Raw genomic sequence first — 25,559 nt, 5'->3', positions numbered from 1 at the left:
CAATTTTTTTAAATTGCAAAAATATTGCAATTTAAAAAACAAAAAAACGTAACGCCGTGGATGTTTTAATTGTTTAAACTGCTGTCATCTTTTTTATAATTAACTCACAGGTACAGTCAAGTAACCAAATGATTTGCAATTTTATAAGAAATCTCTACTCTGTTAGCTGATGTAAAAAAAATACTAATTGAAACCAAGATGTGGCAAAACTAGTGCGAGAGTGGAATGCGGCTATATCGACATTTAACGCTGCGCGTCCCTCTTTATAGCTTGACTTAATTCATTATATTGCTGGCCCTGAATAATATTTTTATAATTTAATAATATGTACGTTTTCTTAGTAAAATTCGGAATTGTCCTATATTTTAAAGACTCAGGTATTTTCAATGGGAAAAACGATTTTGCAGCATACAGAAATGCGTTTTTTGCCGTTGCATTATTTTCTATCATAAGTTAAACAGACCTCTACAGGTTACCCTAAAAGTATTTTTAAGTTACCCTGAAGGAGAACAGTTATCAGTACACGGCTTTTATCAGTCCCAACGAGGGCATACGGGAATAGGTAGTTATGCCATTTAGACTGGTATATGTCCCAGCCACGTTCCAACGACTGCCTGATACATTATTTGAATCGGATTGGGAGCTGTACGTGTTTCCACACTTAGATGTCATTATCAGAGCAACAAAAAAATGTGAGGACCACCTGCACTACTTAGAACTGGTGATTCGGTAACTTAACGACGCCGGATTACAAATTAACGACAATAAGTGTGTATTTGGATACTCCCACTTTAACTATTTAGGATTTCTATTAGACCATGACAGACTTTGATCTGACCTAGAACGTACGAGATTGGTGTTGGAGTTTTCTGTACCTTGCACCGTTTCATAGCTAAAGCTGGGAGACCACATCTGCAACTGACTTTCCAGACTCTTAAACGAACCTTAACGCAATCTCCAGTACTGGCTTATCTACGAATAAACTTTAGTCGACCTTTTACTGTCCGACGCTAATGATTTCGCCATCAGATGAGTTCTGAGGTAGGAATTTCATGACAGTGAATGTTCCATCGTGTATATTAGCCGATCACTCAACGGTCTTGAGAGAAATTATTCAATGACCAATAAGGATAGCCTAGTCGTTATGTACGCCGTAAATAACTTGAGCTACAGCAATGTTATATCACTGCCAAGCATTGCAAGGGTAACTTACACCAGTTAGTCGACGCTATGTCCCGAATGTCGCAAGAGCCGAATGCAATATCAGCCTTTAAACTAATTTTGGATACCTTGTATGTACGAATACGCTGACAGGTCAGTGAACTCCAGCGAAGTTCGATAGAGAACAGCTGGAAACTAGTAGTGTCCGACGAATACAAAGATCAAATAATACATGACGCCCACTGCCTAACCACGACCAGATACCTATAAGTCAAGAAAATGTATCTGTAAGTTGCCCACGACTACCACTGGTGAGGTTTGTACGACGTTTATAATTATGTAATTTAATATGCAATATGCCAGCAATATAAAACCAGCCAATTAGGTTCACAAAGGCTAAAGTGGGCCGACGAAATATTGACCCACCATGTAACGTAGTAGCAACCCAACACGATGGAATTCCCAGAATATGAACCTTATTGTGTTGAAAGACCGATCAATAAGGTAATTATGCGTCGTAATAACCGACTAAAAATGAGATAAAATAAAAATTCACTAGAAAGAGGGTGGGAAACTGATAAAGAAGCAACAAGACACCGCGTTTGGTAGCACCTTATGTCCTGTGGACCTCGCGTGAGCGCGGACGCAATCTTGAATGCCGAAAAACAAACGGAGCCGAGACAAGAGACACCATTTTTGTGCAGGAGGACAGACAAAACTACTGGAAAGGAAGCGCTTTATGTTTTCTCCTTTGGATACAGCCAAAAAATTAGTGAATACTTTCATTGAGTTTGAGTCGTAACTGGGAATACATGAATTGACCATTTTCCAATTTCTGTGGCGATTCAATGAATTAACCTCACCTGCGGCTAACTGGGAGTGCGTGAAACGGCTGCTCGTTTCATCTTTTCACACTGCGCAATTTTAACAGATAAGCCAAACCTATAATTATCGTGAATACGGGTTACGATCTCATTGCAGTGCGCCTACGTGAAAAGACCTCTTATACGTTGCGTTACGGAGAAATAGCATCCGGCTGTTCGAACTTGGATAGACTGTAGGTAAGATATTGAGAATAATCAACGGTTTAGTGGCCTTGGGCATACCGTGGATAGATTCTTTTTTTAAGATACAAGTAAAATAAAGTGACTGCTTAACGAATATAGTGAAAATTAATTAACCTTTAACTCTCCACCTTCACCGTACCTACTGCGGCGAAGTTGCGAAGGGCTGATTAGCGTATCGGTAGGCCGACCCCATATTGGTAAGACCGTCGGCCATTTTCGACGTTCCGTCTCGTAAAAACTGCTGACCAAGGCTATCTTAGGAACCTTAACACCAACTATCTACTCCTGAGCGGAGCCTATCTCGCCGAATTATAATTAGTCAACCACCCGTAAATCAAACGAAATCTAATTAGGATTTTGACACTCCTACTCCGCTTACAAATAGCCTACAAGGTCAATGCAAGCCAAGAAAAGCAGCCATTGTCCTATATGCAACGACCGACGCCCGCCTGCTTTCGAAGCTAATCGCCCTCCTTTACGAAGGCCTTAGATGGCGCTCAACAACAATTAGCTGTGAGCCGGCTGGCAACGTCGCTGGTGACCAGTGGATAAGAAAAAATAAACACTTAATTTTTTTCTCAATTCCCCGCGTCACACACTTTATGAATTAAATCAAGTGCGTTTCGCAAGTTCATATTTTATTTGTACAAATATTCAGTTACATGTGTTTTTGAATCAAATCAAAATTTTTTATAGGCTTAATTAAAAATTCTAAAACACACCACAAACATCAAACAATTCTACCTTTCAACATGATGATATCTGTCGATATAAATTGGTAAATAAAAATTCAATGTGTAAATGTCCTTTAAATTATGTGTAAATTTAAAGCTGTAATTAAAAATGTATTAACGTAGCAGATTTCTAGGTGATTAACTATAATATGGTTGTGGGAAGTGCACTAAGTTTGTTCTTTTTTTTTTGTTTTCTAAATAAATTGAACTGACAGTTGCAATAATTACATTTTCTTAAATATTTTTTAACATATTGCGCACGATTCCAAAAACTTTGTACGATATCCCTGTATCCATAGATGTATATTGTTGACAAAAATACTGGAAGCAGGTATCGGCTTATTTAGGGCAGTGTTTTTCACAAACGAAATTTCACAATATTCACTTTCAGCCATTATCATTATTGTCATTTTTCATCTATTCATCCGTTATATTTTTTACTTTATATTTATATTTATAAATTTAATTTCAGAAAAATTTTTCAAATAATTGTACTGTACCGTATTAACCGAAATTATTTCACAGTATTCCGTGTAAAACATCTATTTATTTTTAAAAGCATTCTGAACATTTATTGTTGGAATCGATATGTTGCCAATACATTCTTGACCCTTACGAAATCCAATTTGACTGGGTGAGAGAAGATTTTCAAATTCTAACCATCTCTTATTTTCGAGCATCGTCTCAAATAATATGCAATAATTAGAGCAATAGATTTATAATTAATTTTATCGGGTTTCAATTATTCATTGTCCGCTCCTTTACTTGATATATATATCTGACATTAACAAGGACATTTCTTCTCGACTCAAAATATCCTAGTTCACTGATAACATTTTTTATAGCCTTTGACTCCACGAATACCTCACAATGCCATTATTCATAGTCCTTTACTTTATGAATAAAAATTCTCTAGAAAAGCTGTGAACATACTTAAATCCAAATTTAGTTACTTAAACCTAGATATAGCTCACTATTAATCTGTTTTTGTACACTCCAGTCCTACGACTAAATTTTTAGAAGTCATTTTTTACTTAAAAATGAAATTCACCTCACAAATTTATGTAGATGTAAGAGCTATATCTGCTCCATTATTGAATCTAGTAATTCTGTCTATTTTCTAAAACACAATAATCTGCGATCTAAAGTTGAACAAATACAACATTGCGCCTTTAAACTTGTTTTAGATTATAGAAAATCAACGACAATCAATATATACTCGTAATACTAGCTAAATCCAAACTACCTAAATTTCTTTATGTAAAAACTATCTCTTCAAAATTATACTAAATAAAAATCTACCAGTTTGTAAGACAATTCTCACCTTCTTTAAAGAGAGAAATATTAGTAAAAAATGTTTTAAAATAATTAAGAATTGCATAGATGAGTTTAAAAATGGCATCTCCTATATTTATGCTAGAACAAATTATGACTTATTATTTGAACAATTATGAAACTATCGACTCCTCTCTATCAGTCAATTTTTCTCTAGGGCACTATATAAAGGAATCTCTAAATCCTGAAAATGAATTCTTAAAGCTAACTAATTTAGGCCAACTACAAAAATTTTCACGGACGGGAGTAAAAGCAAAGGCTCTCCATCAATTGAGCCGTTTATTTTGAAAGTGACCTAACTCCGTTTTTCAATTTTCTGCCGCTTACAATGGTTACATGTACAACTTCATGTTATTTATCAGTGACGCACTTCAGATTGCTTATATTCAGAGAAAATACGATACAATTTTTACACATAAGTTTTCCGAATTAATTGAACGTATATTTTTAAATTCATTCTAACGCAAAACTTTCAATATCTCGATTTGAAGATGAATGGAGTTAGGCCACTTTCAAAATAAGCGGCTCAATTGGTAGTGTCGGTGTCTACCCAGCGAGTGACATCTAATGCACTAAAAGTACTAGTTCACCAGCATCTATATTTCCAGCAGAAAGTGTTGCTATATCCGATGCCTTAAATATTATTCTGCTAAATACTTCACACGTATATCATATTTTTCTGACTCCCTAAGCGTTCTCCAGTGTCTAAACAATTCAAAATCATCTGTTAAGGCGAACCCATACATATTGTAAATTAAAGATAAATATAAAGAATTTTGTGAAAGTGAATCTCTGATAAGACGATATTCAATTATTCTGGGTTGCGTCTAATATTGGTATTTAGGAAAGCAAACTCGCCGGAAAATTAGCCAAGAAAGCAAGTAACAGGCAACATACAAACAAAATTCTTATTTTTTTTCAGACTTACGTAAAATTAAAAAGAATATGTAGTAATGATTTCTAACATGAAAAATTTTTTGATAAAACGAACCTAAATAAAGATAAACCCTATTTTGAACATTTCTATAAAGACACTGCTAAACCTTGGTATCAAAATTCCAATTTGTCACGACAAACTATTGTTTCGATAAATAGGTCTAAAACAAATCATGACAATTTAGCTTCCTCACTAGCTCGGATTAATATAGTTGATTATGCGATGTGCGAATGCGGAACAGGCACTGAGGATATCGACAATGTCGTCTGTCAATGTCCTCTGTATAAAACCAAAAGATCTTCTCTGCTGATTAGACTCCACAAAATAACAACACCTTCATGCATGAACACAGTTGTTTTACTGTCTACTCTAAACTCAAATAATTACGACCAAGTTTTCAGATACCCAGAGAGATGTGGTTTGAATATATTTTGCTGATATTATAAAATATAGAGCTTAATATAGATAGACAAAAGATTAAGCGGAATTGTTCAAATTATGTAAACTGCGAATATATAAATGTAAAATTCTATGTAAATATTATATCTGTAACGATGCTTTGAGCGCCATCTTTTGGATTTTCTAAGGACTATTAACCCATCCTCGTACCTTACCAAGCGGTTCTGTGACACATATACATACGTATACACCGTACTATCATATACCACGTGACTAACTCTTAGCCACTCAAAATGTTTGATGTCGGCGACGAAATACAATCCATCATTTTTTTACGGAAGGATGAATTGAAATTAAATTGTGTAGTTATATTTATTCGAAATCTTAGTATCACTAAAGGTTTAATGTACTGGTACTAGATTATTGATTTAAAATCTTTCCAATAATTCCTTATAAAAAAGTAATCGATGCTATGTTGAAGCATTTTATTTGCGAAATGATTAATTAAGATAAGCTACGTAATATACTATTATAGTGGCAAAAAAGCATGTCGATGTAATTTCGAGTTGAAATTTTAGTAATAAAAATTCAATTTATAATAATTAATACGGATAATTTTGAAATAATGAAAATAGAAAAAAGGAGGCTGTTATTATTTTTTTACGCTCATTTTATGAAACTAGCAGCGAGTAATTGTTTGATAAAAACAAGAGGTTATTATGCGTTAGAATTATTCATTACAAATCGATGATCTAATATTTGAACGTGTAAGATTAAAAAAAAATATTGTAATGTTGTAATATTTATTTAAAGAGTAAGATAAACATTTAATATCAATTGATATATTTTATGCCAAAGGGTCCGTAATAGTCTAATGTCTATATTCTCGAACACGAATGTTAGATTTTGCGTACTTCCGGTGAGTTGCTCATTTGATGTTCGGCCAACCTTAGTATAGAGCGAAACCATGTTACGCATCGCCTTATTACCTTTCGGATTTTAAACGTAACATACTGTCTTGATTCCCTTATGATTTGATTAAATGATAAATCCTGTAATGATGGATCGAAGGGAAATAGTGATAGATGGAAAATCAATTAACTTTAATTATATTCAGCAACGTTTAGGCTGATTTCTCTCGTAGTCAAATTATAATAGGCTAAAACGAATAAATCGTAGCACAGTCAAAATTAGAGTCTTTAATTTTGACTGTGCTACGATTTATTCGTTTTAGCCTATAATAATTTGACTACTGTTATATGCAAAATCTCGTATTGTTTCATTAAAGAACCTAATGATACGCAGAATACAATTAAATGACACACTATTATTGGTTGAATTATATGTGAATTAGTCATAAGCTCGATCAACCTGAAGGTCAATTTAACAACATTTTGAACCGATTCGGAAACTGTGTTATGTTGGTTACAGGCAGAACTTAATTGACTGAAAAATTTTGTCGCTAATAGGGTAGTACAAATGCAAGATAACATCGATCAGTGGCGTCACATGCGTACCCTTGATGATCCCGCGAACAAGTCATCACGTTATCAGTTGCTAAGTAAATTGATTCGCGACATATGGATTAATTACTCGTCCTGGCTAAGTCAAAACATATAAGTTTGGCCAAAATTAGAGTTTAAATTTAAACAAGATGTCTTGTCGGCAATAAAACGATTTTAAAAACTCAATTTCAATATCGTTGATTTTATATCTACTTACAAGAATTTAACCCGTAAGAAATTGAATCACTCAGAATTAGTAATTATAAAATTAATATAAACCAATAAGCAAAGACAAATCATAAACTTGGATCTTTTTATATACAAGATATAATTGTTCTATGTAAAAGGTAGTTTAGAAAACGTATCTCCTAAAATCGAAAGTACCTCGTCATTTTATCGAATGCACACTCGATAACCGTTATAATTATTGGTCATTATCATTGGATCTAGTGTACAAACAACACTACATGCCTAACGACATAAATATTAGTTTATCGATTGCCGAAATAAAATCCGAAAGATTAAATGATAAATCCTGTAATGATGGATCGAAGGGAAATAGTGATAGATGGAAAATCAATCAACTTTAATTATATTCAGCAACGTTTCGTCAGCACATTTGCTGACCTCTTCAGGCTGATTTCTCTCGTAGTCAAATTATTATAGGCTAAAACGAATTAAGAACTTTAATTTTGACTATGCTACGATTTATTCGTTTTGTAATATTTCTGAAAATAGCACTAATTAGATGGAGCAGAGTTTAAGCTACAAAATTAGCTTGTTCAAAATGAAAAATTGAGCAAAAGAAATTGATAACTTAAACAAACTTTTTTATTTCATTGGCTTGATTTGATTTTAATCAAATGTCATGGCAACCAGAATCTTTAGATGTCCGGAATTTCTCAAATTTTTAATGAAACACTGAAAGATTCTTATTTCATCAGTTACAAAAATGAAAAGAAGACAACACAATAACTTACTAGATAGCTTTACTCCAAGAATGAGACAGCATTGCAAATATATATGGACTTTATTGAAAGGTCCGTTCATTAAGATCAAACTGTATTGTAAATTAACTTGTACCTGTATTGTAAAACCTAACGAAATCATCACTTCGTGAAAAATTTGAACTTACAAATATGACCTTAAAATTTAGCTTTACTAAAAATAGTCTATAAAAAAATTATCATGAACATTCGTTAAAATAGTAATTTATATAAGAAAAACAAATTGAATATTTATATTAAAATTTTTATTAGGACAATGACAATGAATTGGATAAAAAAGCATATTATTTGAGAATTTGTCAGACAATTTTACTAGGAACAATATACGTATTATTGTAGACGTTCCAATCTTGGATCAGGTGAGTAGGGGTACATAGAGGATAGTAGGCGATCAATAAATTTAATTCAACTCCATTCGCTGTATATTGGCAAATCTTCCATTCATTAATACTGTACCATTCATTTATGAACTAGTTAACTCAATATATATAATACGATAGTTGAGCTTATCATCATCTCCAAATCTTTTTCTTTAATAAACTACCATAATTGTCAATGAGATACTTTATTTTTCGTTAAATAAATTCAACTGAAAAATTAATATAATATGGTATTCATCATAAGATACACAATTTTATGTATGTATATCAAATCATACAATAATTTACCTGTACATTTCTAATATTTTGCAAAATAAAATGTCGTTTAAGAATTTCTCTAATTTCTTGTAATATCTAATCCTTAGTTTTAAAGTTAAAATATTCTTTGTTTGATTTATTGAAAAAAAACGGGAGTTTATCTAGTTTCACCAATATTTGTCAATCTTCAAGTTCTCATCTCTCATCTATCGCAAAACAATAATCGAGAATTAGATCATCAACTAAAACATTGTAGTACTCAATTAACAGAATTTTATCTCTACGGTTGTACCAATAATACCTCTAAGTGCCTATCATCGATTACGTCTAACTCATCAATTTTCACTCGGTTGCCATATAGAATACGTGCATGGCGTATTAAGAAAAGTTCTATTTTAAAGGTAATATTATAATTAACAAAAGTTTTCTACCGGTTAGCAGTAACATAAAATCACTCATTTCCAGGTTCTAAAGTTTCAATGCTTTTGCCAATTCACTCTTCTTGAGCATGTAGGCTTCTTTGAAAGTCATAACATTTTTCTTTTAAATCGTTGATCCTATCAGACAATTCTTGCATCAAAAATATCAATATATTATAAAATATGTTTTATGAATGTGTAAGTTTCCGAATCTTATGTTAATTTTTGAAAATTACTTCAATTAAACAATCACTGAAAAAATATATTGTCGATTTCCCTAAGATAACCGAGTCGTCCCTATGTAGAAATATATGTCGTAGACAATAAGTATTATCTGACATTTTTCTTAATGCCTGGGCATTAAGAAAAACACTAGCGAATAAATGAATACATACGTAGAATCAAATATTGTTCAAGCTTGAGCGTTCTTATTTCCTAAAATGTAATCGATTACTATGAATCGTCCAACATTTAAACTCAAAGTTTTAGAAAACATACGTGAAAATCTAAGTGGTAATCGGTTTGTGTAAAATAAAAAAACAACTAGATTATTGATATATGCCGCGTAGTTCATACACCATTTAAAATCTAAAACTTATTCATATTTTGTTCAACGTTTACTTTTTTTTAATTATAAGCTTATAAAAGTTTATTTGTATTATTATCCATCATCAAAATTTTACTTGTGCATATAAAGTTATATGAACATGGTATCAAATAAGTAAATTATTTCAATGGATTACATTTAATAACTTTACAAAATATAAAATAGTAATATTAATTGCGGTAATAGAATAATTTATTTCTTAACTAAATATTTGATATTGTTTTGTTAATTTAATTACAAAATATTCTAATTCAAATAAATATATGTAAATAAAAAGTTGTCCAGTATCGAAATATTCGGAAACCAATTTACTAGAACTGAAACCGTACGTCACTAGATTTTTGACCGGATACGTTTATATCAATCGGACCCATATTGACACTCCGACAGCGGCCTTAGATAATTTACAGAAAGATTCAGACATTAGAAATGACATCAAATTCTGACACAATCAGACACGGACAAGACCAGTGTCACTGCGCAACTACGTATGCGCCGATTATATACAAAACATTTAAAATGGTGCTTATTATGAAAACAAAATTAAATAAAATAAAGTAGAAATAAATTAAATCAAATACTTAAATAAGTAAAATTAAAATAATAATAAATTTAAATAAAGTGGGATGATGGTTTTGATGCAATTAACAATGTCAAAAACATAGAGGCTGAACATAAATGCCACCGAACGGTATCATCATGTACTTTTCTATAATGACAGCAAGCACGTTGAATACGAGATGTATTTGATGAAGCACAATTAATTACATTCCAACGAGGAACAGTTAACAATCATTGTTATTATTCAACGAGCAGACTAAATACATTAATAAAAATTAATTTTTTTCATGCATTACGATAATTTGTGAGGTCATGGAAATTGAAATATATATATATCAGTAAACTCGATAAATGAGAAGGTTGGATCAAATAATTAATGAATTCATGTAGATTTTAAATTGAGCAAACAATTAAAATATTACTCGAAATATTTTGAAAATCTTTAAGTACGAGTACATTTTTTGCTTGATTCTAACAACATTTTACTTTTAGTAATTATTTCGAATTTTTCCAAAATATTTCGAGTATTTTTTTAATAATTTTTTAATAATTAGACAATTTATAAAATCAAAAAAATTGCTTAAAACTTTGCAAAACAATTCTATAAGCGATTCCAAGAACTTTTTATTCTCTTCCACTTTTTCGAAAAGTTCATACTTTTAAAGAAAAAAATTCATGAATGTTTTAATAAAAATATCGTCATTAGTGAGATAATTTGAAACACTAAGATAAAAAGTTGATCTCGGAATCATAAGCTTAGACGTTTATGTCACCGATTATTGAATTCCTAGTGGATTGTAAACCGAGAACTATTCGGAAAACTCGGTTTTATAAAAAAAATTTGAAAAATTGTGTTTTTTATTCAAATCATATTTTTTCTTTTTCTTTTATTTAAACGATATCATTTTCATATCACAATTGAAAAAGATCTTAAGCAGCAATAATATGTCTTTTAATTTTTTATACGTTGAATTGCATGAGTTATGGTTGCAGAAAGATCGGTGTACCGGGACGAGTGTTCTTGGCAGAAAGGGGTTCAGTAAACACGATGAGCACTATTTATCCCTGAATCATATATATTTATTAAATATGGTTGATTTTTAAATCTTTAAGACAGAAAGTCATTGTGCATACAGTGTCACGTAGATCGCTCTTCTGGAATTCATGTCGCAGATCACGATCACAACCCTTGATATATGTATAAAATCTCTATTCAATATCTTTATCTCAAAAAAATGTAATATCACTAATTTTTATGCATATAATATTTAGTTATAATATTTATTTACATTTCATATTTAAATCAATGTTATTTATTTATAATTTAATTTATTTTTCAATTATAAGGTTAATATTACGAAGGTGGTCTAAAAAGTACCCGGCCTGTTAAAGATAAAAACAATTACATAAATATCTAGATATATTAGCAGTTACTTTAACTATAAGAAAAAAATATGTCAAGTATGAAATCGATCGATTAATTAGAAAACTTTTTACAGTAAAAAAAAATTTTTTTAACTTTTTATATTCCATCTAATACGTGTTAATCGTTTTTCGAAACGTTATAAAAAGTTTCCTAATTAAATGATTAACTTTAACCTTAATATGACTTTCTGAGTATAGTTCAATTTAATGCGACAATCAAAATGTTTATAAAATATCATCAGATCCGGAACTTTTGAGCCGATTATTTTTGTCTGCCAAAATTGTCTTTTTTCTCTATTTAAAATTACAAATCATATGTTAAATATTTTTTTAAACAATATAAAAAGTTTCTTAATCAACCGATCAACTTCATACTTGGTATTTTTTTCGAAATATAATTCAATTGACTGTCAATATATCCAAATACATACGAAATTATCTTTCAACACTTCGTACACAAAGTGCGTCTTTTCCGTGCACTCGACAAAAGACGTGTATTGAAAATTGCACTTTCGACACGTCGTATCGAAAAATACGGTCAACACATGTTCAGGAAAGAGTTTTTTATCTCGTGTGCCTTTCGACCCTCGTTTCGCTCGGGCATAAATACCACAAAAGACAAGAATCTACTTTCCCGCACTTGTATTGTAATGTACTATTTATCTTCATCAAATCGGAAACTTTTCAAACAACCCTCGTATATTAGCCACTATAATTATAAACTTATTCTAAGAGTCAATGGAATTATATCCAAAATCTTTTAAAAATAAATATGTCTGCGCTAAAAATCTTACTTTTTTTACAAGATTATGATAATTATCTAGAACTGCTATCCGCAATCATTATATTTTCTCACACCATATTAAATGTATATTTATATTAAATTAGATCAGTATTATCTACAGTAGTTTATAATAAAATGTATTCTTTGGCACATTTGAAAGCATCTTTCGATTTCTAGCGTACTCTATTTACATTTTTCAAATTTAAAATATGAATCTATTAACGAACCTTTAATATAAATTATGGATATTGGAATGAGTCTAGGGCGAACCGAAATCCGTTAAATGAGTTTAATAAAGCTATATTGTTTCACGAAGGGGGGGGGGGGGTATCATCCTAAGAGTGAGAGGATGGATGAGCGAGGCGAACAGGGGAGTATCTCCTAATACGTATGTGCTTGCGTGTAGTGTATACACTATACACACACACTACACGCGAGTATTGCGCCAGTATGCCCCTTTTCCGCTCGAGTGGTAAAACAGCGCATCACGTGTGCACGAGCTACACTTTACTTTTAGATATAGTCAATGCGTAAAATGGGAGTACAAAGAGGCAACATACTCACCAGTGTGAAATGCCGACCTTGCTTGACTCGGTCGGCAACATCGCTCGGAGAGTATTTTGCCTATTGTGCTCCCTAGTAAAAGTAAAAGTATTAATACATAATGCGGGCGTACGCACCAAAATACATACTAATACAACAATATATGAAAAGTCACATTTAATATCTTTCGTTAAATTATAAGTTAAGTTATTATATGGATCAGAAGAACAAAAAATGCACATAAAAATTTCGTTTTATTGAAAATAATAGAACTTAATTTAAATAAATTTGAAATTACAGCAGATTGACAAGCGGCACAATAGTTGAAACCATTAATAAATAGGGGACATTTTTAATTTTTGATAAAATTTGATGAAGAAGTTTGTTTAAAATTATCATGATTATTGGACTTGTGAAGAAGCGATGGTCTACTTTCGAGATAGCTCAAGGTGAACGTTGAGTATATGTAGGTTAAAGAGTGCGATGTTCAAGGCGAATAGGTAGCTACGGGCTGATGGGAGAAGAGAGATGAGCAGCTTATAAAGGAAAAGCTTTGTAAGAATGCTCTGGAAAAGCTCTCCTCAGTTGTCAAATAGCTGCTGCTGTTCAAAATGAGTTTCTAGGGCTGGATGGCTCAGCGACGCAAGCGGAGAGAGTGTGTAGCAGCGTGTAACAGCGTACAAGAAAGTCGCGTCCTAGTGAGCGTCGACCTCTGAGCGAAGCCTCCGCACGTCCCTCGTCTAGTCTACTGATGCGTACGTCAAAGCGGGTGTAGGGCGCCACTGGCTTATCGATTAAAGAATGTCTGCCCTTCAAGAGGGCCTAGGTCACAAGCGCGCCCCTATCCGTTCCGTTGCCTCACAGATGCTCTCGGCAAACACTTGCTTGCGTCTGCGCTACGCGATGTTTGGTCAATCGCTCGCAGGGATAGCTCGTGCCACATTGCTGCGACTCTGGCATTTCGGATGTGACTGGCGTAGCAGTGTCGCCAGATCCGCGAATGCGAACCGCCGGCACGGTGCATTAGAATTAATTGTCGAGCGGTGCACAGCATCCTCGGCAGCCACGGCGCGCTCTCGAGATCAACATCAGACTCTCAAGGTTAGCCGAGCCCGCGTTAGGCGTTGCTTGCTAATCCACCCCGACCCGCGCCACACCTTCCCTTCTCCTCCGGCTCGCCGCGACGCGCGCAAGTGCGTACAAGGGCCTCTGCCAGCTTGCCCGAGGTCAGGAGTATGAGGTCACCCCGCAAGGACAAATGCCCCGTCGCGCCGGTGGCCTCCGATTTCCGCCGATGATATATATTCGCGCGAGCTTCGTCTCTCGCTCCGTGCGTGGTAGTGTCTGATTCCCTGGTCACTTCGACGATCGCGAAAGGCAAAGCCAATTTTTTCCTCGGAACAGCCGTCGATAGTCCGACAAAAGCCACTGTTCGTGGGCCCCCGGCCCTTGACCAAGTTCAAAGATGGGCCGCTATCAGACGATTTGCGAACAATTGCATTTGCTTGCTTATCGGCGGTGCGCCACCAAACGATAACTCTGCGCAGATCTACGGCTGCGTCCAACTTGTATGCGTATTTCACAGGCATGGAAATGCTATTTGCACAGGTGGGTGGCAGTGCGGACGGACTACTCAACGCGCCGAAGCATTGAGACACGCCGAGTAGAACGAACGAGGACGGAAAATAATCGATAGCCCCGACTAGACGGCGTCCCAGACGACCTTTCAACTCGTGTATCATCTTTCTCGGTCTTGGATGCCGCCGTACATTCGCGCTCGCTTGGTGTTTCTTCGCCTCGGTATGCCTCGCCAATCGGGACAAGTACACGGTGCTCAGTCGCCTCGCTCTTCGACTTGGCTTTGCTATGACGGTCTAGAAGAAGCTCCTTGTTTTTTAATCTTACTTTTTTCAGCGATTGAGTCTACGAGCCACTGACCGCTGTCACTTCAGCGCCTCTGACGCTAGTGGTTCATCGAAAAAACAATTATCCTTTCTGAATTATAAACTTTTGGCGAAACGCCCTTGAACAAGCACCTTTGCATTTGAGTTACTGGCTTTTCCTTGCGTCTATATTCTTTTTCAGCCTCGCACGTCTCTGAAATTCAACAAAATAATACTAAATTATGTGCAATGGCCATCGACTTATCGAACGCGATCGGATGGATGTATCGGACACTGCAGAGCAACGCCGTAGAGTTTTATAATGGTATCACCCTTTGCAACAATAATACTGTGCTGATCTCCTAGGTCCGAAATTGCAATTCAGACGGTACCTACGAATCATTGCATTAGCGTTCAGTTATGATTAATGTGTATGTATTATATGTATGTATAAACTGCCTCGCTGTAGGTCCACTACTCCGAGTGTCTGACACAAGAGTTGTCGGCTCAGTATTGCTCTTGTCGGCAATCTCCGAACGAAACGCTTACTACCTTACCAACATCTCTCTCAATTTTCCTTCTCGTGCCATGCGAACCGCTATATTTCAATTACATTATCGCGACACGGAATTTTTCGATTATTTTTTAAAGTCATAAAGATATTGCCGTATAGTTATGCATTCGAAAATAACATAACTATATAATAAATATTTATATTAAAACTTACTCGTATCGTAATGTAGTAATTCAGTACAACATATTATTTTAATATTCCAAAATGTTTCTTTCTTAAATTATATTCTGTTATAAGGTATATTTACTTCTGTATACATAAGCTTACATCAAAGTGTTATAATTCGAGTTAGATACTGTTAAACTCATTTTATTTAAACGGTAAGCGGACAACATTAAAATGAAATCACGATAGTTAGGAAATTTGCTTACGGTCATGAGTTGTGCCTCCTTTCCCTAAGGGTGATGTTATAATATAGAACTTATATGAAAATCTGACATGACGTCACATATCAGCATGTCGCTAGCTTACATGGGCAGCATAGGCAGCATAAATTACGTCACAACATGGTGGCATGTCGCAAACTTTAATACAGGCAGCATAGGCTACCCCTTTACGTATCCCAAAACGTTAAGTTTCGATTTGTTACTTATATGTTAAATACCATATTTATAATTCTAACCATCTCTGATCTAGAAATATATATTATATAATACGTAGTCTCATCATTATCGATGGAACTTATTGTTAATATCTTTAAAATATCACCAATTATTTATTCTTTCAAATAGTTAAAAATGAGAAAAAAGGATCCCTGTAATGAAATAAACCATGAAAAATCGCAGGTTAATTAGTTTCTAACCACTTTTCTTGTTCACAAACTATCCAATTTTGACGATATTGTTCATGTTAAGAATATTAACAATGATATCAATTTTTGAAAAAACTAAACCGATTCAAAGACATTTTACAATTGTTACGGAAATTATATTTCAATAATTAACGGTTGAACCGTTCCAGAGATATGTACGGACATTTTAAAAAGAAATCAAAAACAAAATAATTCAGGTAAAACAAAAACAAAATAATACAGAAACTCCTATTTTTCACAGTCAGCAAAAACAGTAAAATATCGAGTCAATAGTGAGATAGTGTGAATGAACATAAATATAAACATTCTTAGTTAATATGTTAGTCGTACGATCGCGCAATATACTTTGGTTTCGACCGGAGTAGTAAATAAAGAAACAAACAATTTTTTAGTAAATAATCATTCAATAAAGAAAGTCGTATCTTAGTAATCAACATATAACGTTTTATATAATATTTTTTCACGGTAAAGTGACAGACATTTAAAAAAATTTCCTAAATGTATTTTATTGTTAATGGAAATAAGTAGTCTATCAATTATTAGTTACAAAATCAAGAAGGTATATGGACTATCGAATTAAACATTGTATAAAATGCGTATTGGTGAGTCAAATATTCGTTCAGTTATCTCCCTAACACAAGTTCGGATACTCTAAGAAAATCTTTTTTCATTGACAGCGTTTTTGTAGATGGTTAACAAATATTACAGAATCATTTTCATTACCATGTGATGACTATTTTAATTCCTATGTATAATGTCTGTAGCTAACAAGAGCCTCGGTCGTACAACCAGACGACAGCACTTGGCGTATTAATAAAATTCTAATTCTAGTCTGAAAGTGTTAAACTTGTGCAGTTTTCTTTCATTACTGAACTCTAGTTGAGCTGCAACCTAACTCTCTCTCTCTCTCTCGTCACCACCTTGCCACCTACTCGACCGCTCAACAAGTGGTTCTACACTTGAACGGACGGCTTAACTTTCTCCACTAATTTCTCAACACACCGCACCCGCAACTACTGCTCTAGCTATGTCGTTCATGTTAAAAGTTATCAATAAATAGCCCTATATCGAGGCTAAGGAAGATTCAGTAAGAAAAATTAATATTAATGTTAGGAAGGAAGATTATGGAATGAAAGAAACGGTGACCCGCGGAAGGTTTGCCGGGTGCAGTCCCGATAAACCAAAACCATAACAGTCAATCAATGCTGTAGAAATACATTGTCATATTACAAACGAAAGTTGAATAGCCGGTTGCTCAATGCTCTTTCGCTCGAACGATCATGAGGCGACCGAGTGTCATTGTCCTCGAGTGCGAAGCGATTTGCATGTGATTGCGAGACACAATGGTAATTGGGCCGAGGCCCCTATCATATACGCATCGTTGTGAGCCACAAGCCCCCGAGATTTGCGTTCCCGCAGGCCGTGCGCAGGGCTACCTGCCCCGCGATCATTCTCGCCGCATGCTCAAGTCTCTCGCACACGCAATTTGCACAAATGCGCTCAGTTGGTGCGGCAGTAGAGTAGATATGCTGTATTCAAGCGTCTCCGCTGTAGGGCGAACTTGTGGTTGCCTTGTTTATCGTGATTCGTCCGCCTGCCCGAAGACTGGATTGCAAGCTCTAGCGAACAGCGCCATCAGATGCCGAAGCACGCGACAATAAGCTAACTGCTCGGGTAACGGGCCGCGCTTGAGACAAAAGCATTCGCGACGGCTCCCGATAGGGCACTATTAGGTTGCGTTTCTCGAGGTCTCTGTCGTGGCCTCGGCTGATACTCGACGGCCGGCGGCGTGCGGATGCCACCGTTAACGTCCTATCTTGGCAAGCTCACGGCGGGCAGTCGGCCGAGGGTTCGACGAGCAACGTGGCCCGGCTGACAGTTATTCGCTTAAGCAGAATAAAAAGCTTTGAGTCGAGCAGCAAGTCGGACTGATCGCCGCGCGCAGCTTGCACTGCGCAGCTAGCCTCGCAGAGAGCGGGCGCTCTACCCCTATTTCCGCCAGTCCGGCCGCGCTGGCGTCGCCCCTACCCTCGCTCGCGGCCGGAGTCGCGCTGCGCTCCTTGCCGCTCGTCGGCGCTGCAGCCGCGCTCGCCGAGGAAGAGAGCGTCGGCTGGCGGGTGGGTGGTGGCGCCTTCTCCTTCTTCTTCGCTCGCGCTGCGTCTTCGGCAGCCCCGCTCGAGCGCGCCTTCTCGCGCGCCCACTGTTTTCCTCCTCTCGCGCTTGCTGCTTCTCTGCCTGCCTTTTCGCCGTTCTCTTTCTTCCCTCTCGCCGGCGTCGGGGCGGGCGGCCGGGGTGGCGGCGTCTCGCTCGCGCGGCCGGGCGTCTTGGCCGGGAGGCAGCCCTCTCAAGCCTCTCGCCAGGAGAAGGGAAGAAGCGAGGCCTTGCTGGCGCTGGCGCTGGCGGCGACGGCGCAGCAAGCAGCGCGAGAGAGGCGCCGGCTTCCGCTTCCTTATGCTCCGCCGCCGAGTGCATCAAGCAGTCGCGCGGTTCACCCGGTCGCGCTCATATAAGGCAAGGCTCGAGGGAGTTGGCAGTGCGCGCCCGCGTCAGCGCTGCACAGCGGGCAGCGCCGAGTGACGAGATGAAGCGCTGGTCGGCGAACGGGCAGGTCCATAGTCGAGCGAGCTCGCCAGCTTGAGTGCGGGCGTCGGCGTCGGCCTCGTCGCAGCCGCAGCCGCAGCCGAGCATGGGGCCTTCGAGCCGCCGATTGTGCCAACAGCGCGGCCTCAGCTCCCCGGAGCAGCACCGCCGCAGCCGCAGCCGCGGGCCCCTGGCCGCCGCCTAGGCCGGCCCAGCCCGGCCGCCTGCAACCAAAGTTCCTATTTTCAGTCGGTAGCTCGCCGGCCGAGCGCCCGAGCGCCGATCGACCGACCGACCGACCGACCGAACGACCTACCGAACGACCTACCGAACGACCGAACGACCAATCGAACGCCCGTCCGACCGACTGACCCAACCCAACCCAACCCGAACCTTCTAACTAACCGACCGACCGACCGACCGACCGACCGACCGACCGACCGACCGACCGACCGACCGACCGACCGACCGACCGACCGACCGACCCACCGACCGGCAGATTGACTGACTGACCAGGAGCGCGCCAGCGACGAATCGGACTCCCGCGCTCATTAGCCGGCCAATTAGACGCTCGGCTGCGCGCGCAAAGTTCCTGTCTCGCAAGAGACCAACCTGCCGAGCGTTCAACGCACGGAACGTGTCCTACTCCTGTTGCACCGAGCGCCAAGCATGCATACCTTGAGATCTGCATACCCGTAACACGTTATGGGCATATATTAGCTATAGATCCAAGAGCGCCGCACGCTTTATACCCACCTCTTCTACATTACATTTATATGTATACACTATAAATCTTATATATTCTGCACACACACACACACACACAAATCTCTGCAAGCGAGGCGACAACTTGTACAAAGCCCTCGACGTCCGCAGTTGTGAATCGACGACGAGCAACAATCAACTAGTGGTTAAGCAAGAGCCGTGTAATGCTGGATCGACGAGGAGGCCGCGGTCACCCTCGATTGCCCGCAAGATTCGCTCGACAGATATTCAGAAATCATTGTGTCTTACGGTCGCGCACACGAGGCGCGTCCGGCAATAAGGCTCGCCAGAGCACACGCAGTTCCTAGCTTATTTTCTATACAAGTGAAAGCGAGCGCCAGAGAGAGTGTATCGCGAACAAGCAATTGCAAACGCAGCACAATAAGCAACGACAGAGAGAGAGAGAGAGAGAGAGAGAAAGAGAGAGCGCGCGAATGTGAGTGCGTGTGCGTGCACATGTGTGCACAACAAAGTTCCTATGTAGCAGTGACTTGGTTGAGGAGTCTGACCAAGTGCAAGCGATAAGCGACTATCGGCGAGGATGTCGAGCATAAGCGTAGTGTCGAGCTCGTCGGTCGAGGTAGAAAGCGACTCGTCGGTGGAAGCCGAGGGTATGTCTGTGCAAGTGCAAGTGCAGGTCGGTACCGAGCTGGAGCGCAAGTTCGTGCTACCGAACGAGCTTTACAAGAGTCTACTGGCGAGCGCGGTCCTCGGCAAGACGGTGCTCAATCGCAACCTCTCGTCCGCCCTCAAGGAGCTCAAAGACCTCGAGGACCTGAAGGACAGCAAGGATATCAAGGGTTTCAAAGAGCCCCGAGACCCCAAGGACAGAGCCAAGAGTCCGGACCTCGGCTGCGCAGCCTCGCTACCGGCCTTCCCGCGCAACCTGGCCCTCCGCGCGAGCGCCCACGAGCAGCTCGAGGTCAGTCGTATCCTAGGTCCCCTTTCAGCTGCCTCTTCCCATGTCCCACCTTCGACTTTGCTGCCTGGCTCGCAAAGCGATCACGCCGACCAAGCCACAGAGCAGCGCGCGATTTACGAACAACTGCGGAGATCCCCTGCATTTGTCCTTGCCGACGATGAATCGGCCGCCATAGGCGTATGCTTGACGCGTGCGACGAAAACGACAGTGGCTGCGTGGAGACTGACGATTTTGCTTGAATTGCAGAAGGCGTCGTTCGCGTGGTCCGAGGGCGGTGGCGACGAGGGCGGCGGAGGGGGCGGCGGAGGCGGCGGCGGCGGCGCGCTCGGCGGCGCAGCCGGGACCGCTGGCGGCGGTGCCGGCAGCAGCGGCGGACTGGCCCACTGGGTCAGCGTCATGGCCGAGCACATCCACAACCCGCACACGACGAGCGTCCACCAGCAGCAGTCCTCGTCCCCGCAAAGCCCCTACCCCTGGAACAACGGCCTCAACTCCGACTCCGTAAGTGTTCCAGCAGCTCTCCTTGCATTCTGTTCAATGGCAATTCGAATAGCAGCGCAAAGCCCCTGGCGATCTCGGCTCTGCACGCGCTCCTACCGTCGCGTCGCTAAAATCAACCTCGAGCCCTACGCCGAGTGCAATTGCTGCGGCTACAGCCTCTCGCTTTTCAATGAACGCTTCGGCCGATGCGCGCGCCACCCGGCTCTCGTTTTTCCGCAAAAACTCCAGCCTGCTTCGCTCGAAGGCCCGGCCAACGTCTCCCGCGCGTAGCCTACGCGTCCCCTTTACAATTTTCAATTTAACACTTATATCTTTCATGTTCGATGAGCTTCAACGAAATTACCCGAGGTCGGTACCCGTAGAGTTGCTCGTTTTTTTCCTTCGGAAAATTCGCGTTGCGTAACGTGCGATTAGGCCGCCTCGTTTGAACTTGCCTGGAACGTTGGCTTCTCCCTCCGTTATAACGGAGCTCGTCGTCGCGGGCAAAAAGCGTGACGCTTGAAAAGCGTTGCAGTTCTAACCCCGTGCGTCACACTGCCTCGTACACAGTGTGCACGCATAAGCGCGTGGAGGAATAGAAAATAGGTTGAGGCAAGGATGAAAAAAAACAGAGCCGTTGCTACAGCAGACCAGTACGTTGAAAGCTTTGAAAAAAAAGACAGCGATGAAAAAATGCATGATAGGCAAGACGCGACGTTAGGGAAGGGTCCAGGATACGTGGATGGAAAGGGTGAGAGGGAAATGACCCGGATATGCTCGCACGCACACTCATAACAGACGACTTGTTTCGCAGCCCCGCTACCAGACAAAACGAGTTGTTGGCCTGAGACTGTTTTGATTTTGGGTTTTTGTGCGTTGGCGAGAGCATCGCCGCATAAAGTGAGCGGCGCTTGTTTTTGTGACTCGGAAAAAAAAGGAATGGAACGGTAAACGCGGAAGAGAGCGAGAATAAACCGACCAAGATCCGTCGCGAGCAGAGGCCGCGAGCTGGGGCTCGAGATTTCTTTCTGCATATAATTGACGCTGCGCCTAGATTTCGTCGGCAGGCCGAGCCCGTTCGTAGACAAGGGACAGGCACTAGCCGAGCGGACAAAAAAGAGCACACACGCGCAAGCGGAAGCGATAAAAAAAAAGAAAGTTTTTCTTTGCGGAGGCCCCGTACAAAGGCGCTTCGCTCATTTGAATGCGCGTAGGACCGTGCTCCTGGCAGTCGATTGGCCCGCTCCCAAGTACCGCCGATCTGCCCGATGCCGCTTCGCTTTTTCACGCGCCTGTGCGTGCACGAGCCTCAGGCGTTGATTGCGTTTCCAAATCGTTTGGCCCGCGTGGTCGTCTCTCGCCCGATCGCTTGCAGCTTGCAGGCCCCGTTGCCCTTCTCACCTTGCACTTCCTCCGCACCGATCTGATTGTCCCCGCTCGGTTCGCCTCCATCTGCATTTATTTACCACTGCTCGGCAGATGCGCTCTCGCGGCTGCTTAGTCATGACCGCGCCTTCGATTGCTCGCCACATTGACTGCCAAATTGACCTTCTCATCCTCGTTCAGCGGCCAATCTTGCGCTCGACAGCGAGAGTCGAGCTTTCTTGCTTGTGCGCTTTCGCGATTCGCTGAGAATCAATTGTTTTCCACTAATTTCAGCTAATCACCTGATCGTTGAGTCAAGCTCGACGATTCGTTCTCGGCTGAACTTTTTGTCCGAGCTTATGTAAGGATACTGTGAAACATTTGTTCTTGTTGCTGTAGCTTCATACTTCCTACTTCATCTTGTTTTATTACTCCATCAATGTATCGTACGTTTGACAACAGTTTTGGAATCTTTTATGAGCAGTCACTCGCTTGACGAATAATACCTTGGCATTTCAAACTCATCATTGGATATATTGGATCTTCGTAACTTGTGATTATCTAATCCCTGTCTGATACTGTCGTGTCGGGACTGCTATTTTTGATACGATCTGCCTATTCGATTACTTATTTAACCTATGCAACGAGCTGACCTCAGCTGAACATTCATATTTTGTTACAATAATGACTTTATTTCTTATGATTGATCGATGTGAATTATGCTGTCCTTTTCAAACTCCTGCAGTTGCAACAGATAACATTTTAATAGATCACTTTGAACCTTAGTCACTTTAAAAAGCTAATTTTTCATGACTGTGTGTAGCCGGATTTGTCCTAGCAGCTAGATCGCGAAATCCAGGTTACCAAAGCTCTTGACGTGATCAATTGTTTACTTCAAAATGCGCTTCCTTGATAACGTAAATATCGCTTTCAATCAAGGAAATAATCACTTTTCAAAATCTTACCGTAAAAATTTATGTCGATAGAAAATATTCAATTGCTAAATTGCGTGTTTATGCTTTTTTATTTTTTAGTAAGGCATTTAACAAAAAAGTCATGTTCTCGCACAAAAGGCAAGAATAGTAAAATTCGTCGATCGCACACTACCGTATTGGATTTTCCTATATACCGCTTGCAAGCGTATCTATGTGCGCGTATAATATGAAATTCATCATGCGCAAGGGGCTCACATGCTTGCCGTAGGACTTTGAACAAATTTTGGCAAAATTTTAATAACATATAGAAACGTTTCATAAAGTCTCGGGTTGTTTTAATGATACACGAGTAATCCAATATTCGGTTATTCAAGTTAATTCAATGACTATAGCGTAATTAATATAGGTACTATTCTACCGAGTAATTTATAGGTAAAAATACTACAATATCAATATGGCCGTGTTGTGAGAACGTATTGCAAGTGTTTTACCTTATAGTACTTGTAGCAGTGGCATATAGCCAGAATTTTCCAAGCTAATAAAAGTCGTTTCATTGTGAAATAACCAAATTATTTTTTTCAAATTATTGCTTACAAATTTTGCCTCATTACTATTAATAACGTCATGCAAATACTTCCTAGTATATCAAAATTCCATGCCATTAGCGATTCTGTCCTTTATTTCAATATTTCGTTTATAATCGATGTCAAATAATTACATATTCAAATTAAAATTACCTTCACTCGGTTATGGTCGAAGTTTTGTCATCCGTTGCTAACATAAACGCTCAAGACCTCAAGGATATGACTTGGAATATCTGAAACCGATATCTAAAAAGTGTAAAAGATATAATCACCAACCATCAATTTGACACCGTGCTTACTTTCGTAATTAATGAAGTGACGTGACGGACCCTTGATAATGAAAACCGCTTTCGAACGGTAGAATTGATTAGATTTAAGGGTACGAAAACCAATAAATTGCTATCTAACAAATTAAAAAATCAAGCGAAATATTGAAATTGAATTCTAGATGTAATGTCTCATTCAAAACATTTCCAACTTTTCGTATTCCGACAGTGAATCGAATTGATAATTTAAATCTTATTATACATAATTTTCATTAACAACATTGAAATTAAATTGTCAAATATTACTTTTTACTTCTCTCAATAATTAAAAATGTAATCTAAAACCTTGAAATTTGTATATTATCCTAACTGATTAACATTACACACTCCGGTAAAATACGTTGAAATGAGCCGATAGTTTATAAAAAAAGATCAGAATAATTATTTTAAGAAAAAAGTCATATCACTAGAATACATATTTTCTTTCGTTATAGAAGAGATAGACCTAATTTTTTCCTAATCAGAAAATTTAAACATTGCATGTTAATAATAAATTGATTCAATAAACTGAATCACTGGATCAGTTCGTAGTTTCAACCTCATTACAATTGCAATATATGTCGGAAACGCCAATAGATTTTCAATTTTTAGACTGCCAATTGAAAACACAAATAATTGAGGCGTTTGCGATCGGAAACACTTTTAGCCAGAGTTAATGATATTCGAGGAAATTAGTTGAATATTTAAGCAACAAATAGACTAGAGGTTGGTCGATGAGTTGGGATAAACGGAGGTAAACGAGATGTAAAATAAGGAAGGATTGACAGATTAGATCTATGCGAGATGACAAAAAGCTGCGGGGCGTCGATGATGTAGATGTATGAAAAAGGTCGCTGAAGGGCAATCGAAGGATGATTCCTGGCTTGTTTTCCAAACAGTCAAATTAGACGAAGCCGTGAAATGGGTGCCGGCTCTTTCTCTCTATGCGTGCGTGCGTGTGCGTGTGTGTGGCGTTAGGCGCATTGCGCAGGCAGGCAGGCAGGCAGGCAGGCAGGCAGGCAGGCAGGCAGGCAAGCAGGCAGGGGGAGAGGGCAGGACAGGGCAGGTCCTATATACGGGCTGTTGTTGCGAGTGGCGCGCGGATAAAGGAAACTAGGATGAGAATTTAAATGTGAATAGGACGAAGCTTGGCATCGCGGCGGCAGTAGCTCGTGTAGAACCTGCAGCACGGTTCCTCTCGAAATGAAGCTCCCTTGGTCCGTTCTCCCTTTT

At 39.2% G+C, this 25,559-nt stretch overlaps 1 protein-coding gene across 7 annotated transcripts in view; it reads left to right on the top strand.

The window, feature by feature from the left end:
• The window catches only part of LOC131669207 (vacuolar protein sorting-associated protein 11 homolog), a 215,219-nt gene that overhangs the window by 108,148 nt on the left and 81,512 nt on the right, over nt 1–25,559 (top strand). For 5 of the 7 annotated variants that reach the window (XM_058943935.1, XM_058943934.1, XM_058943939.1 and 2 more), the window contains exons 1-2: nt 18,892–20,657; nt 20,904–21,158. The exons of 1 other annotated variant lie outside the window; for it this stretch is intronic. In XM_058943935.1, the coding sequence (XP_058799918.1) occupies nt 20,277–20,657; nt 20,904–21,158 (636 nt within the window). In that variant the 5' untranslated portion in view covers nt 18,892–20,276. Of the gene's footprint in view, nt 1–18,891; nt 20,658–20,903; nt 21,159–25,559 lie in introns of those variants that run through there. One more of the 7 variants, XM_058943936.1, reaches the window with a different exon arrangement.

This window comes from Phymastichus coffea, unplaced genomic scaffold, assembly GCF_024137745.1.
Source record: "Phymastichus coffea isolate CEN01 unplaced genomic scaffold, Cenicafe_Pcof_1.1 PCOF00088, whole genome shotgun sequence".
NCBI lineage: Eukaryota > Metazoa > Arthropoda > Insecta > Hymenoptera > Eulophidae > Phymastichus > Phymastichus coffea.
This window is presented reverse-complemented; position numbering and strand designations above follow the sequence as displayed.